Source organism: Nicotiana tabacum, chromosome 2 (assembly GCF_000715075.1).
Source record: "Nicotiana tabacum cultivar K326 chromosome 2, ASM71507v2, whole genome shotgun sequence".
NCBI classification, from domain to species: Eukaryota; Viridiplantae; Streptophyta; class Magnoliopsida; order Solanales; family Solanaceae; genus Nicotiana; species Nicotiana tabacum.
The window spans coordinates 77,802,327-77,819,542 of record NC_134081.1 but is presented as its reverse complement, the minus strand read 5'-3'; the positions used below and the strand labels follow the sequence as shown (position 1 = coordinate 77,819,542).

General features: G+C 37.4%; 1 protein-coding gene across 1 annotated transcript; it reads left to right on the top strand.

Moving 5' to 3' along the window:
- The first annotated feature begins 7,982 nt into the window (after window positions 1-7,982).
- LOC107795798 (glycerophosphodiester phosphodiesterase GDPDL4-like) lies at window positions 7,983-15,600 on the top strand. Its single transcript, NM_001325610.1, is given in 9 exon segments — window positions 7,983-8,196; window positions 8,867-9,160; window positions 10,061-10,176; window positions 10,363-10,864; window positions 11,465-11,503; window positions 12,136-12,420; window positions 13,224-13,366; window positions 14,240-14,717; window positions 14,993-15,600. Coding segments are annotated over 9 exon segments (2,259 nt in total). The 5' UTR covers window positions 7,983-8,087; the 3' UTR covers window positions 15,286-15,600.
- Window positions 15,601-17,216: the final 1,616 nt, after the last annotated feature.

Below are 17,216 nucleotides of genomic sequence, written 5' to 3'. Positions count from 1 at the left end.
AATATTTCAGCTTCTTCTTACTTACTTGAGTCAAATGATTTATGGCATGTACATTTGGGTCATATCAATTATAAAACCTTGCGAAAAATGATTAACTCGGAAGTACTGCCTAAGTTTGAATGCGAAAAATCAAAATGTCAAACATGTGTGGAATCTAAGTATGTTAAACATCCTTATAAGTCAGTTGAAAGGAATTCAAATCCTTTAGACTTAATTCATACAGATATTTATGACATGAAGTCAATACCAACTCGCGGTGGAAAGAAGTATTTCATAACTTTTATTGACGATGGTACTCGATATTGCTATGTTTACTTACTGAATAGTACAGATGAAGCAATAGACGCATTCAGGCAATACAAAAATAAAGTTGAAACGCAACTTAACAAGAAAGTAAAAATGATAAGAAGTGATAGGGGTGGTGAATATGAATCTCCTTTTGAAAAAATATGCTTAGAATATGGAATTATTCATCAAATAACAGCCCCTTACACACCCCAATCTAATGGGATTGCGGAAATAAAGAATCGCACATTAAAGTAGATGATGAATGCGTTGTTGATAAGTTCTGGTTTGCCACAGAACTTGTGGGGGGAAGCTATTCTTACGGCTAATCGAATATTAAATTGAGTTCCCCATAGCAAAACACAATCCATTCCATATGAAAAATAGAAAGGAAGGAAGCCCAACTTGAATTATTTTAAAGTGTGGGGGTGTTTGACAAAAGTGCAAGTTCCTAAACCCAAAAGGGTAAAGATAGGACCGAAAACCGTTGATTGTGTTTTCATAGGATATGCGACAAATAGTAAAGCATATCGATTTCTGGTTCATAAATCAGAAAATCCCGACATTCATAATAATACGGTTATAGAATCAGATAATGCTGAGTTCTTTGAAAATATATATCCGTATAAAAAGGAATGTGAGTCGTTTGGTGAAGGATCTAAACGACCTCGGGAAGAAACAAAAGAAAGTACATGTAATCAGGAGGATCCAAGACGTAGTAAACGTCAAAGAACGTCTACTTCATTTGGACCAGATTTTGTGACTTTCTTATTGGAGAATGAGACTCAAACATTTAAAGAAACTATGACTTCTTCGGAATCATTGTTTTGGAAAGAGGCAGTCAATAGTGAAATAGAATCCATATTGAACAACCATACATGGGAATTGGTTGATCTTCCTCCTGGAAATAAACCTTTGGGTTCTAAATGGATTTTTAAGAGAAAAATCAAAGATGATGGCACTATTGATAAATTCAAGGCAAGACTCGTAGTCAAAGGGTATAGACAACGAGAAGGTCTAGACTACTTTGATACATACTCTCCAGTTACAAAAATTACATCCATACGGATGTTAGTAGCATTAGCTGCAGTGTATGATTTTGAAATTCATCAAATGGATGTTAAGACGGCCTTCTTAAATGGAGAGTTGGAGGAAGAAATTTACATGGAACAACCTGAAGGGTTTGTGGTTTCAGGTAAAGAAAAGAAGGTATGTAGACTTGTTAAGTCTCTTTACGGACTAAAACAAGCACCCAAACAATGGCATGCGAAATTTGACCAAACAATGTTGTCAAATAATTTTAAGATAAATGAATGTGATAAATGTGTGTACATTAAAAATGTTCCAAATCACATAGTCATTGTTTGCCTATATGTGGATGATATGCTGATAATGAGTAATGACATTGCCAACATAAATGCTACTAAGCGTATGCTCAATAGCAAGTTTGATATGAAAGACTTGGGAGTTGCTGATTTAATTCTGGGAATTAAGATCCATAAGACTCCTCAAGGTCTAGCATTGTCACAATCTCATTATATTAAGATAGTACTTGAAAAATTCAAGCACTTGGGCTTTAAAGTTGCAAAGACTCCAATTGACGTGAATCTTGCATTAGCAAAGAATAAAGGCCAGAGCATATCACAATTGGATTATGCTCGTGTGTTGGGATACTTAATGTATATCATGAATTATACACGACCAGATATAGCTTGTGCTATAAGTAAACTGAGTCGATATACGAGCAATCCAGGCCAATCTCATTGGATGGCAATGAAATGAGTTTTGGGATATTTAGAACATACCCAGAACTTTGACTTGCACTACAGTAAATTTCCTGCGGTGATTGAGGGATACTGTGATGCAAATTGGATCACCGGTTCAACTGATTCTAAGTCCACGAGTGGATATGTATTCACTATTGGTGGAGGAGCGGTATCTTGGAAGTCGTCCAAACAAACATGTATTGCCCGCTCTATAATGGAGGCTGAATTCATAGCCTTAGATAAAGCCGGTGAAGAAGCTGAATGGCTCCGGAATTTCTTGGAAGACATTCCATTTTGGCCCAAACCGTTGGCACCAATATGCATACATTGTGATAGTCAAGCGACAATTGGAAGGGCTGGGAGCGTTATGTATAACGGTAAATCTCGTCATATACGACGAAGACATAAAACCGTTAGGCAATTACTCTCTAGAGAAATTATCACGATTGACTATGTAAAGTCAAGTGATAATGTATCGGATCCACTTACAAAAGGCCTAACTAGAGAGGTAGTTGAGAAATCATCAAGGGAAATGGGGCTATGGCCGAGAACAAGTCATTGTGGCGGTAACTCTACCTAAAAAACTGGAGATCCCAAGATCTAGGTTCAAAGAGATCAAACAAAGTCATTAATGACGGTTCAACATTGTCAAATAAAATTTTAGTCTGTTCTCGTGATGAGACAATGTTCAGTACCAAGGATAAAGTATTAAGGCTTTTTAATGATTTCTAAATTTGATACGGGGTATATCAAATAGTGTATCTACAGGATGACACGTTTAGGAATCACCTATGTAAGTGTGAAGTGTTAGCCGCTTCAAGGAGAACTTTGTAAGGCCAGTTCTCTACGTACTTATGAAACCAGGCGGTGTTCATGGCTGAAACGAACACAACAATGAGAACCAAAGACGGTTAAGGGTTGATTGTGTGACTTATGGTTGTCTAGGTATACACCAAAGATCGACAGTTCAAAGATATCAAATCTACCGATTGACCGAGTATATCCGACATAAGTTTACTACGGAAAGTTCAAAGGGAAACCTACTTATCCAGATGCGATTAATCCTTGCTTGCAAATCACACAGTTTTTCCATGCATACTTCCGTGATATAGCCATTCCCCATTCATGTGGGGGATTGTTGAAGGTTTTGTTATTTAAGATGAAATAGTCTTAAAATGAGGGTGAATGAAAAATGGAGGAAAAATGAAATTTTTGAGTAAAATTTTAAGTTTTTCCCTCTTGACAATGAGACATTGTCCCATATTGGAAGAGGAAAAGATTTTTGGTGGGTATATATATAATTGCTCTTCTTGTAGCTCTTAAAGAGTTAAGAAGAAAGCAAGCCTCGCGCCGTCGTCGTCGCTCGCTCGCTCGGCTCGGCTTCGGCTTCGGCTTCGGCTTCGGCTTCGGATTCGGATTTGGTCAAATGATTGATTGATTAATTTTTTGGACCAAATTTATTTGTTAATAGTAAATATTAACGTAAGATTATCCGTATTTGTAACAGATATGTTCCAATCCGTGTACTGACCACCAGCTGCGACAACAAGCCGCCTAATGCTCTTTCCACCATGGCCAAGTGCTTGCTCCACAAACAAGCTAATGCATGCTCCACCATGGAGGGTGGACGGTCGTTCTTCTTCAACACTGGCTGCTATATATATGTGCGCAGCAGCTGTTGAAGAAAGATACACATAATACACAAGACACAAAACTGAAAACGCTCAACAGATTTGGCTATACATTGCACTCCTTCCTCTCAGCATTTCCATACGATTTTCTGAGTATCTACTCCTTTGTTCTGCATTGTTTTTACTTCAAACAAAGCAACTGTAAGTATGATTTGCTGCCGAACTTTGTGTTCGCTGAAACACTGGGGTTTGAAATACCACTACACCAGTGTGTTATTCGTTCTATCCTGGGAGAAAATAATCCATAACCTTGGGTACTAGGAGGGGATTAAATTCCTTAAGGAAACACTATGAATTCAGTGGGCTCGAATTTATTATTGTTTCATTACGATAACTTATATTTTGCAGAATTATTATTTACAAATACAGCAATATTGGCGGGACTAACATCCCCAATTTCAAATAATTATAAAAAAATCAACTGCATAAACAATGTATATCAAAATATATATTGTATACTTGTATTAGCTGAATTGGTCCAATTAAATGCACAAAATCTTCAAATGAATGTGCATGTCGAGAGCGAAGGGGTTGATAATGATATCGTTCATTGTATGGCCTACATCTAAGAAATTGTCAAAACATTCTAACAAAACTAGCTGGAATATGATATGAATTCACACGGTTGATGGTTGATATTATAAGGAAAATTTTATTTGAACTGGAATTTTTCTATTATTTGGGTCATTATCCAACTTCAAGTAGCCGTTTTTATCTCTTACCTATTGTCTTATTTGAAAAAACCAACAAGAAAGTAGAAAAAGTCGAAGTTAGAATTAAAATTAGTACAAATTACTAATAGTTGTAGTTAATACTCTGAAGTACCTTGATTTCCAATTCCTCTAAATATTTGTACCTGGATGTGAAAGATATCTATTGAGTACTAGTTTATATATCTTTTTCTCCCCCAATATTTAAGGAAGAAATTTATTTAGAAAAAGGAAAAAGAAGCCAGACTTGCCATTTGTATAAGTAACTAAAATACCTGACCTGTGGCCCGAATTGGAAAATGGATCGGGGCAGAAGTGGGTCCCGGGACAACGTGATCCGTTTTGCGGGTTCTTCTCTGCTGCTGCTGCTGATGTTATACGGCGGTAGTAGGTTATTTAATATTTTAATTTTTGGAAAAGGGTGACACGTAAGCAGGGGCCAGAGAACGCTGACTCATGTTTTGGTCGCCGCCTAGCTGTCTTCCAATCACACAAAGCCACTCTGAGCCGATCATTCAGCTCAAATGGCTCCATTATTACTTTTACCACCATTTGTTGCTGCTACTCATTATGTTTAACACAAGCTTCATTCGATAAGGCAGTAAAACAAATACTACTTGAATAACACAGATTTGTGCATCAAGCTTTCAAGCTTTTACATCTTTTTTTCCCATTTTGACATAATCTTCCTAGTAAATGAGTACCTCCCTTTTTTATATTTTATTTTTTATAAAGACATTATTAGAATCAGCTTGCATGTACCTTAATTATTTTATTTGAGTATATATTATCTCTCGTCAGCACAAATATTAGATAACTTTCCTTATTAAAATTTAGACTGATAAAAAAAAATTAACGTTTTTACCTCCACAACGAGATTACCCTACTATATATATTTGTTAATGAGGAGAAAATGCCAAAGGTAACTTTTATAGGATGAGCACGTCAACGCTAAGGTCAGTAGTATGTACTAAAAAGTGTTTTATTCTCTTATAGATGTATTTCATGCCAACGGCATTTTAGAAATTTATTTCTTTTGCGTTAATTTCTATTATCGCAATTTTACTTTATTTTTGTTTACGAGAAGCTCTTTTAGTCGGAGGTCTATCGGAAAAAAAAAATTGTTCTCTCAAACAGGGACGAAGCCACATTTATTTTAAGGATGGTCAATTACTCTTTAGTCGGGGATCTATCGGAAAAAAGCTCTATGTTTTCTCAAGGAGGGACGAAGCCACATTATTCTAAGGGTGGTCAATTGACCAACCACCCTTCGTCAAAAAATTACACTGTATATATAGGTACGCAAAATATTAGGTTCAAGTGGTATTAAACATATATTGAATACCCTTTGTCAAACTCTTTTTTTTACTTCTTTCAAATTTGAACACCCTTGGAGAAATTTCTGCCACTGCTCTCAATGTAGGGACAAGGCATGCGTATACGGTACCCGCCCCAGACTCCATTTGTAAGAATTCACTAGGATTATTGTTGTTGTTGTTTACAAGAAGTTATTGTCGTTTAAGGAGTATTGCTTTCACCATTTATTAGTAAAATCTGAATAGTTAAGTAACAACAACAACAACAACAACAAACCAAGTGTAATCCCATATGTAGGGTATAGGGAGGGTAGTGTGTACGCATACCTTACCCCTACCTTCAAGAAGGCAGAGATGTTGTTTTCGGTAGACTCTCGGCTAAGAAAAGGTAAAAGGAAGGGCAACAACAAACACACCAATTAGAAAATAAAAGAGAAAATACAAAACTAACACTAGGTACTGCAATCAGAAAGCCGAAACGAAAGCAATGACAGGTAATAATAGAAGTCAAGAAATACGAGAATACACAAATGACGCTAAGTCATGTACTAAATTTATTGTTACAACCAAGGATAACGCTCTGCTACCTAACCATTTACCTTTATTCTCAACCTCCGTACATTATTATTCATGGTCATGTCCTCAGTAATCTAGAGAAACGTCATATCATGTCTAATCACCTCTCCTCAATACTAATTCGGCCTGCCGTCTTAGGCCCTTTAGGCCCAACCTCTCACACCTCCTCACTGGTGCATCTGCACCTCTGCTCTTCACATGCTCGAATCATCTAAGTCTCGCCTCCCACATCTTGCCCTCCACAGGGGCCATAACCTACCTTGTCTCGGATAACTTCATTTCTAATTCTATCTAACCCGGTATGCCCGCACATCCATCTCAACATCCTCATTACCGCCACTATCATCTTCTGTACATGGAAGTTCTTGACTGGCCAACACTCACTACTGCTCTATAAAACTTGCATTTAAGTTTTGGCGGCACATTCTTATTACACAAATACACTGGAAGTGAGCCTCCATTTCATTTACCCCGCCCTAATACGATGTGTAACATCCTCGTCGATCTCTCTATTCCCTTGTATAACTGATCCAAGGTATTTAGAACTTTCTCTCCTAGGGATGCCTTGAGAATCAAATCTCACGTTTTCGTCCACTACCTGAGTCTCCTCCCACTGTCCTCTCTCGAGTCTTAGCTCCATCATACATGTCCTTAATAACCCTTGTGTATGCAACAGGAACACATCTAGCCTCCAAACATCTCTACATAACCTCCCTTTGGCACTTTGTCGTAAACCTTCTCTAAGTCGATGAACACCATATGTAAATCTCTATTCCTCTCCCTATACTGCTTCATCAACTTTCTAACAAGATGAATAGCTTATGTAGTCGAACGTTCTGGCATAAATTCGAACTGGTTTTCAGAAATAATCACAATCCTCCTCAACCCCAGCTCCACTACCCCTCTCCCATACTTTCATAGTATGACTTAGTAACTTGATGCTCCGATAGTTGAATAGCTAAGTAAGTATCAACATAATTGTAGCGTACACTAATGCGAAAGAAAATATACAACACTTTGATGATTTTGAGCATCTTGAAAAAACACTCATGATTTTCAGCATCAACTTTATAGTAGTAATTTTTGTTGCCACTCGATTGGTCAAGCAAAACAAGAAATTGATCAATCTTGAGTGTTATTTTCACAATTTACACCATACTAAAGCCTTGCAAGGCAAACAATTTTCTCACTATGAATATCATGTTGACATCTTAAAGGTATTCTTTAGAATAGTTTTTTTTTGTTTTTCTTTTTTGTTTATTTTTTACTTGGCAGTGGCCTTATTTTTTATTTTTTTTTCCTTAACTGTAAAAAAAGTGTAGCCCAACCTTTAGAATACTTGTAGTGAAATTAACCTGATATGCCAACTAGTGAACAATAGAAATGCTAGTTGCAACTAAAAATTAACCAAACAGGGAAGCCGGCAGAAAGAGCCGGTAAAGATATTAAATAAGCGAAAAGACGCGTAATGAAAGCATCTCTCGGCTTTCCATTAGTACAACTAATAGTTGTAATGTACCATAAATAGTGGAAAGAAAATATGCCAGCCTGAAATTTCCTACAGCCTTACCTCAAGGCCCAAACACCATCTCTCTCTCTCTCTCTCTCTCTCTCTCTCTCTCTGGTCTCAAAGTCTCCAACTTGTCAATCATCACACTTTCCTTTTCTAATTTCTTCAGAAATATCAGCTGAGTCGGAAAAAATTCCGCCGGTAAAACGCTTCTCCGGCTAAGCTCGCCGGAAATGTGGAACCTCCGTTCTATTTCGTGTCTCCTGCTCCTTTGCTGCTCAGCTGCATTTGTTTCTGCTCAAAGATCTGACAATGCTACCTCTAAATGGCTTACATTGACCGGTAACTCCTTGCTTTTTTTTCCCTCTAGCTCTTTAGGAAATGGCCATTACTAAGTTCGCTTTTGCTGTATGTAGGAATTATGATAAGTTCTTCGGATGCGTTTATTTTTTGTTTAAGCTACTACAAATTTGTTGTGATTGTTACTGCGTAGACTTGTTTATATTTCAGTAAAATTATCAACGGAAGTTTACTTTAGCTCTACAGCCACCGAACAAATCGTGAAAAATATATATCTAGAATAGTATAACGCACAATTTTGTTGTTATAGTAACAGAATTGTTAAGATGATTTGGTCGTTTGGGGTATTCAACTGTCCAGGCTGTGAGCTGTTTTATACTGGTCATTATTTTGTGAGATTTCCGATCAAAGTTAGTTTAATTAGAGGTCGATCTCAAGCTGTAGTCGAATGCAACTTTTTGATAGAATCTCATCCCTATATCACCAAACCACGTCCTCCCTAAAGAAAAAAATATAGAATGAAAGATAATGAGAATTTTCCCTGAATATGCCGTGAAATTCCAGATAGGATTGAAAAGCTGAATCAGTTAGCATTCCCTGCTTATTAAAATATTTTGTTAGTTAGTTTTCATTTATTTTCAGAAAATAATGAATAAGATTGTCTATTTTTCATCCTTGTATTTTGATTAACTCCATCTTTTTTGCTTTGCAGGAGATGCACCAAAAGTCATAGCTCGTGGAGGATTTTCTGGGTTAATGCCTGATTCAAGCTTTAATGCCTATATTTTGGCAAAAGCGATTAGCGTCGCTGATTGGGTTGCTTGGTGTGATGTTCAACTCACGAAAGACGGGGTTGGCATTTGTTTATCTGATATCAGGCTCGACAATTCTTCTGACGTTAATGTTCTCTTCAAAAACAAGCAGAATACCTACTTGGTGAATGGAGTTCCTCAGAAAGGATGGTTTTCTGTTGATTTCAACTTCAAGGATTTGGCGCTTGTCAGCTGTAAGTTTAACTCATTGCCTTTTACATCCTTTACTATATGCTTCAGACTTTATGGTGCTATATACGTGCATGGCTGTTTGGATCAGCATTTAGACCTAATAACAGTTTGGGCAATGGGTTTACAGTCCGAATCCGCCTGTTTTTACTGTAATATGTACTTGATTGAGAGGCTTATCCACTAGTTTTGTTTTACAAGATAAACCAATTTATTTCAGGGCTTTACTTATTTAGAATTTTAAACGGTGCTTAGCTTCTCTGTCTTTGTTTTCCTTTTATTTGCTAGTCTGAGAAGGTGTTCAGTCACTCCTCTCTTTCTTTATGTGGGTGGATAGCACAGGTTCTGGTAACATGCCATTATAGTGTATCTGAAGCTAATATCCACCTGCATTTATTTGGTTCCAAAACAATTCCGGTATGTTGGAACTGTGTGTTGTGTCATTTCTGTATATGCACTTATGCTTCAAAACTTTTTTTCTTGCACTTGAATACAAAGGAAAAGGATTGATGGATGAAAAACTTAGTCTAGGTTTTTATTTCGTGGAATAACTATGATCCTACCTTTCAAAAGTTTGACTCTTTGATGAAGTGCTAATTGGCATTTGGCAGTCTTTCTGCATCATAATATGTATTATTTGTATGATAAAAAATCCCCCCCACCAATACCACTATCTTAAAATCAGATCATCTTAGAAAATGCGTTGCTCTGTGCAATTTGCACAGGATTAATCAACAAGCAATGGATCCTGTCAAATGTAAATGTGATGGCAAAACATGCTGTTGATATAGTCTAGAGAATCTAGCCTAGCTAATGGAGTTGGTTTTATTGTTATGCTTGATGAAAATTAGTCTCTTTTGATCCAAGTTCTACTAAGAAGTAATTAATCCTGATACCTGGAACAGTGAAACAAGGAGTGTTTTCACGATCTCCTAGATTTGATGGCACCCCCCAGCAAATTCTTACTGTCCAGGATGTAGCTAGCCAAGTCAAACCTCCAGGATTATGGTTGAATATCCAGGTATGTCTTTTGATTACCGAATGCTTGTGGTAATTAGTTGTTGCGTACTTGCAGTTTTTCGATCTCTAAGAATCTAAAAGGTACAACTTGATTTTAGCAATGTGCATTACTGCATTTTATGTGGTGGTTTGTTAAATTTCTGTTAGCATAGCTATTAATTGACTGCTTTTCCAAATACATTTCCAGCATGACTCCTTCTACAGTCAGCGCAATCTGAGTATGAGAAGCTTTGTTGTTTCCCTGTCTAGAAGTGTAATTATCAACTATATTTCATCACCTGAGGTGAATTTCCTCCGAAGTATTGCAAGGCGATTCAATCCACGAGTGACAAAATTCGTTTTCCGGTTTCTCGGCGAGGATGGTATTGAGCCATCAACGAATCAAACATACGGTTCTTTGTTAAAGAATCTCACATTTGTTAAAACCTTCGCCTCAGGGATTCTTGTTCCCAAACATTATATCTGGCCAGTGGACAACAGTTTGTACTTGCAGCCGCATACCTCAGTCGTTTTGGATGCTCATAAGGAAGGTCTTGAGATTTTTGCAGCCGACTTTGCTAATGACGTACCTTCTGCTTATAATTATAGTTATGATCCTGTAGCTGAGTATTTATCCTATATTGACAACGGTGACTTCTCGGTGGACGGAGTGCTATCTGACTTCCCATTGACTCCATCTTCGTCAGTAGGTAAGTGACAATTTAGTTTGATTCTCTGTTCGAGAGTGTGCCAGTATATGCTTTGTTTGCTGCTTTCGTAGTTTCACTTGTTTTATTTCAAATCAATTATATTTGGCTGTCAATCATATTTACTTGTCGAGAAAAACTTGCTCCCTGTCCAATTTATATCTACCATCATCGTTGGCAAAAGGATATTTAAGTAACTTAAAACTTTTTGAAGGGTATAAGGGCATCCGGAAAAAGGGGGGTTGGGGTGGGGTGGGGTTGGGGGGGTTTGGGGGGGGGGGGGCATCCAAAGGGTTCGTCAAGATCTTGGCTACTCCGCTCTTAGCCGTAAACTTTGGGTTTTATGCTGAGTTCTTTCACATGCTACTCCACTCTTAGCTTTCTTGATCATAAAATGATTATCTTTTACTGAAGAAGTTGATCAATATAATTATTCAAAGAAACACTCGGTTGTTGCTGTCTCAAAATTGAAACCCGAACCTATGATTGGCACTGTTTTGCATTTAGTGTTATATTCTGAGTTGGTTCGAAAGCACTTTGATTCCTTGATCTGCTTTTTTCTGTGGTACTTATCCCGGTTTCTGAACTTTTCTAATCATGCAGATTGCTTCTCTCATTTGGGCAAGAATGATAAACCTCAAGGTACGCTGCTGATATGCATGCTTTTCCACAGACTGATTCATGTTGTTTTAAATTGTTAGTTTCCTGAGTTCTACGTAATAAGATTCTTTTACTAATCATTTTTGTCTTCTGATCTTAGGGGTCATTTGGTTGACCGCATAATAATAAATAATAATCTCATTACAAAAATACAGCATGTACTTAGTAAAATAAAACTCTGCATAACCAAATACGATATATAATGATTTCCAGTATAAAACTCTACATAGCTAATGAATAGGTTTCCAATATTAAACTCACGTTATCAATACTGGCATAATTTGTGTGAAAACCTGTCAAGTTTTATATACATGGTACAATGCGGAAAAATAATAGATATATTAACAATAGCTAGACAACAGTATATAAAGACAAAGTACCCTTATAGTAGGCATGCCCTGCACAAAACCCCCTCTATTGTTATTCAACATATAACAATTTCAAAGTTATTAATTAATGTACTATTAACTGTATGATTATCCATGCATAACTAATTCACCAATTGACTGCTTATTGTTTCATCATTTATCAAGTTCTTTTAGAACAATCTATATAGAGACTGATGGATGCTTTATTCCTCTCTTGTTTTCCCTCTTCCTCCTGTTGGCCTGCAGTAAAGCTTCAGATTATTACATCCGAAGGAGCAAGTGGTGACTATCCTGGTTGCACTGATTTAGCATACACAAAGGCTGCTTCCGATGGTGCAGATGTTCTTGGCTGTCCTGTCCAAATGACTAAAGATCGAGTACCTTTCTGTCTTGGTTCGATAAATCTGATAGACAAGACCACTGCGGCCCAATCGCCATTCAGCAACATTGCTACCACTGTCCCTGAGCTTAAGATAACAAATGGAATACTCACCATCAACCTTACTTGGACCGAGATTCAAAGCCTGAAACGTAAGTTGAAGCAACTGTTAGTTTGTAGCTAAATTATGTGACTTATCATGTTTCACTCCTACTATTTCATGCCTCCGTGTCAGTGCGACGCCATCTGTATCTAACTTTCTATATAAAAGAAAAGTGGAAGATTGCATGCCTCTATAATATTTCTCTGCTTGCCCTCAAGTAAGTCGTATCTTTTGCCACGATCACTTCTTTCATATGGATCTAGGACTGTTAAAAATTGTTGTAAAATAAGGTGGTTTGTCTTCAGTATTGTGTTTATTATCTCATTCATATCGGGATCTTCTTTACTTTTATGAATTTTTTGCACAAGTAACACTTTCAGGGATTAGGGTATCTAAATTTTAGCTATTCCTTTTGTAGCTTGTTAATTTGTTTTAAACCGCACATATAAACTCTTAAGAGGGGAGCAATACTGTAGCATTCATTATCCCAGTTCTCCTTCCTCATTAATAAAAGCAGTTCTGCTGTATATCGTAATGAATAATGTATTGTTCTGAAATGTGTGAAAGAATTAGAAAAACTGGATTCTTTTTTTGGCTTTATATTTGCTTTGGCTTGATAATAGCCTATTTCCCACTTTGACATGTTTTATGTCATACTCTTTTTAGCAAGCACTTTTTGGGACTTCATGTTCTACAACTTGCTAGAGATCTTCATTTCTTATCTGGACATTTCCTCAAATGTTTACTTTTTCTTCTAATTATTTTCATTGCAAGGTTATGCATTACTAAAGTTGAAAGTTCGAAATACTGTTGCTTCAACACTGCACTTAAACATGCTCTAATTTTTTGCAGCGGCAATATCAAACCGATGGTCAGAGTTTAGATTGTTTCGGAATCCAAAGGCCAGAAATGATGGAAACTTTATGTCGTTAGCGGACTTCTTGACATTTGCCAAAAATGCTACTTCTGTTTCTGGTGTGATGATCAGCGTAGAGGTGAGTTTATTCAGTGATAGTCCCATAGACCTTTATACCAACATTGGTATGCATCAATTAAGTGTAGAATCCTAAATGCTTATATCCACTCCTTGTCACTTCTCATTCTGAGTGTGAGAATTCGGTAGCTTCTTATGCTATCACATTTGTGATTGGATGCGGGGAAATAGGCCAAACTTTCCCATGAAAGATTTTGGATGCATCCAAAGGTGTGGCCTAGTCGTCAATTAAGTGGGTGGAGGGTCTCAGGTTCAAATTCCAGCGAAGGCAAAAAACACTAGGTGATTTCTTCTCATCTGCCCTAGCCTCGGCAGGCAGATTTACCCGGTATATGTGCTGGTGGGAGGTAGTAGATACCTGGTGAAATGGCCGAGGTACGCACAAGCTGGCTTGGATTCACCGTCATAAAAAAAATGCTTTAGAAAATGGTATGTTTCAAAGGGAAACGGATTCACTTTGTGACTAGAATTTTGAAGGTTTAATCTCTGCAAGATACAGAAAGGATCCCAATGTATATCAATCCAGCTACCAAGCATCTCCAATTTTCTGAAATGAAGCAATTTTGATTGCTTGCTCAAACAACCAAGCAGCTGCCTTTCTAGTAGGCATTATGCTTTAAAGGACTAACAGAAATCATAATAATTTTATTTTCATTACTTAATGAAGGTTATTACCCATTAAATATACAAACGATTATAAAAGAAAGGAAAAACTTTGACATCACAGTGAAGTGGAAAGAATAGTAAAAGTAGTAAAATAGCTGCATTTTTTGGTTTATTTTGAGAGAAAAATCTAATGTTCATGAATATCATTGTGCAATGAAGGTTTTAACTCCTTGTTCATTTTTTTTGGAAATATTTTGGCTCCGCGCAGAATGCAGCATACATGGCGAAGCAGGGATTAGGTGTAACTGGTGCTGTTTTGGATGCCTTAAGCAAAGCTGGTTATAATAATCAGACAGCTAAGAAAGTTTTGATCCAGTCAACTGACAGTTCTGTTCTGGAAGAATTTAAGAAAAGTAGTTATGAACTTGTTTATGGGGTTGGGGATGATATCCGTGATATTGAGAGCTCAACTATATTGGAGATCAAGACCTTTGCAAAATCTGTTATCATAACTAAGCAATCTGTCTTCCCCAGCGAGGATGCATTTATCATTGCACAAACGAATGTAGTGCAGAAGCTGCAGTCATCAAATCTCACAGTATATGTACAACTCCTCAACAATGAGTTTGTGTCTCAATCATGGGACTTTTTCTCAGATTCATCTGTTGAGTTAAACAACTATGCTGTTGGAGCTGGCATTGATGGTGTTATTACAGAATACCCTGCCACAGCGGCTAGATACCGAAGTAAGTTATTCATATAGCTTATTATTTCTCATACTGTGGCCCAATCCCAACCCCTATTCGCCCCTTTCCCTTTTCTTCCTCTTTTAGTTTCTAGATTCATCATCCTGACTCTGCACAAAGATCATTTAGTATAATGAATCTCTGGTGCAATCTGCTGTATTTGTGCATATTTACAAGAGCTTTTGCTTGGTCATATCCATTAAGTTGTGTGTACGAAATGCAAGATTACTAGATATCCTCAATTCTGACATATACGAATTGTTTGGAATGTACAGGGAACCGTTGTTTAGGGTTCAAAGACTCGCCACCATATATGACCAGTGTACAACCTGGGAGTCTCCTAGAACTCATGGCTCCTCAGTTTTTGCCACCAGCTGAAGCTCCCAACCCGGTACTCACTGAAAGTGATGTGGTTGAGCCACCTCTTCCACCTGTGGCAAAGATAAACCCATCTAATGACAATGGGTCAGCTATTGCTCCCACTCCTCCAAATGGCCAATCCTCCGTCGTTGCTAGCATTCTCATGAGCTCTGTTGCAATTCTTCTTGCAACTATTATGGTAGTTTGATGACCCTTTCTACCGCGGTGCCACCATTTTGTACAATTTGTTTCGCCATCTTACTGAACAAACTTCTGGTAGTTATGGAGTTACACATGATGGGTAGTCTCCGTTCAGCTCATAACACACGTGATTGTTCCTTGTATTTTCCACGTACCAAATTTTCAGCTTTTGTCTATTCTTTTCATTCTTCCTTGTTTCTATTTTTCATCCCTCTTTTTTCCTTTTTCTTTTTTCATTTTGGGTCAGATTGAGTGGTGTTTCGGGCTATTGCCTATTTATTGTAAGAATTCTGTATTGAACATAAGCAATGATCAAAAGTAGTACTAGTTACAAATGTTATTTTAGTTATATGATCTTTTCTATTGGAGATCAGTAAAAAAAATAACACACAAGATATTTGTAGGATTATCTTCTTCAATTTTTTCTTATAAGTGGGCATACGAGATCATCCTCGTTATTTTGATTGTGCAAATAAATGTTAGACCTGTTGACTAATGATGTCGATTAGCAAATGTCTCTTTGAAGAGAGGAGGCTTGGTAAAAGTTGGGTTATTGTGTGTTACAACTTCAGTGATAAAAAACTTTGCAAGTAGAACCAAGAACACTAAAGAGCAAATTCACAAATTTATGGTACAATTACTTGAGAACGAGGTGTCCCTGAATTTCCTTTTTCCTTTAGGCAGTGTGTCTATTTCCATTGGCAATTGGAGATTCCACTGATGATTGCGTATTACTTACACCGAGTCAAAATAGAAAGTATGCAAATTCCTAATGGAAGACGAACAATTAAAACCAAATCAAAATGTCACTGCCCAAGAATGTGAAAAAAACACGGAAATCATCATCATAAACCAGTGCAGAAGTTTGTCCGACAAAGAGGTTCAATGTCATAACTGAATATACCAGCTTCTTCCCTTCCAGCTTGGTTTCATAAAACAGTGAAGCATGCACCATACTTATTCTGCATCATTGCTCAGTCAAAGCAATTCCATGAATATTACACCTCAAAGAATTAGGCCCAGCATAAGTTCATCGACTTAATATGGGCACAAATCCTCCAGAATGATTAGAGGTTGAGCATTCTGAGGGGAGTTGCCTGCCCATTGAACCCTCCCAGTAGTTCAGGATCACAACGCGGAGTTTCAAAAGGTAGAAGTGGTGGTGGAGAAGAATGATCAGCATTTGGATGTTGATTTATTGCTCATACATAGCTGCTTCAACCTAAGCTTGATCATATTTACCTTGCACCCTAGACCATCACCAGGTTGGGTGTCTTCTTGTGATAGGTTCATCCGTACCTGCAGTAATTTGGAAAAACAGGGCCTTGGCACACTAGACCTAATGTTGAGGGCACTCTGCAGGTAACATGCGGGAACTATACTAGTTTACCACCCATATACACCTTTAATAGGTGATTACTTTACACGGAAGATTTACACATATTTGATCCAGGCAATTCACATCCAACGAAAAACTTGGCTGAACTCCGCACTATGAAACAAGTACAACACTTTAACAACCTTATACTTACCAGAAAGTCTATCAACCCGAAATCCAGAAACAAATATCATCCTCAAGTTCAATCACATGCTTGTGAATGGATGATGTGTTGACTAACAATTGGATCGCGAACCTAGACTGGATCATAGAACAACGTTCTAAGAAACAGGGCAGGCCATTATATGAATTCACCACTTCAAAATCCACTAACTTAACATGTATTTCTGGCCATAAGTACGCTTTACTTGGTAGAGATCATGTGGTGAGGTTCACACCCTCCACCAGCAGATCACAAACTACAAAGCCAGCTATATCTTTGTTGCAATAGGCTGAGGCGTCAGGATGTAATTTCACAAAGTTAAAGGAGACGACACTGCACATACCAAGATTTTCTGACCAAAATGCAATGTTTCAGGGTTGAGAATAACCTTAGAAAG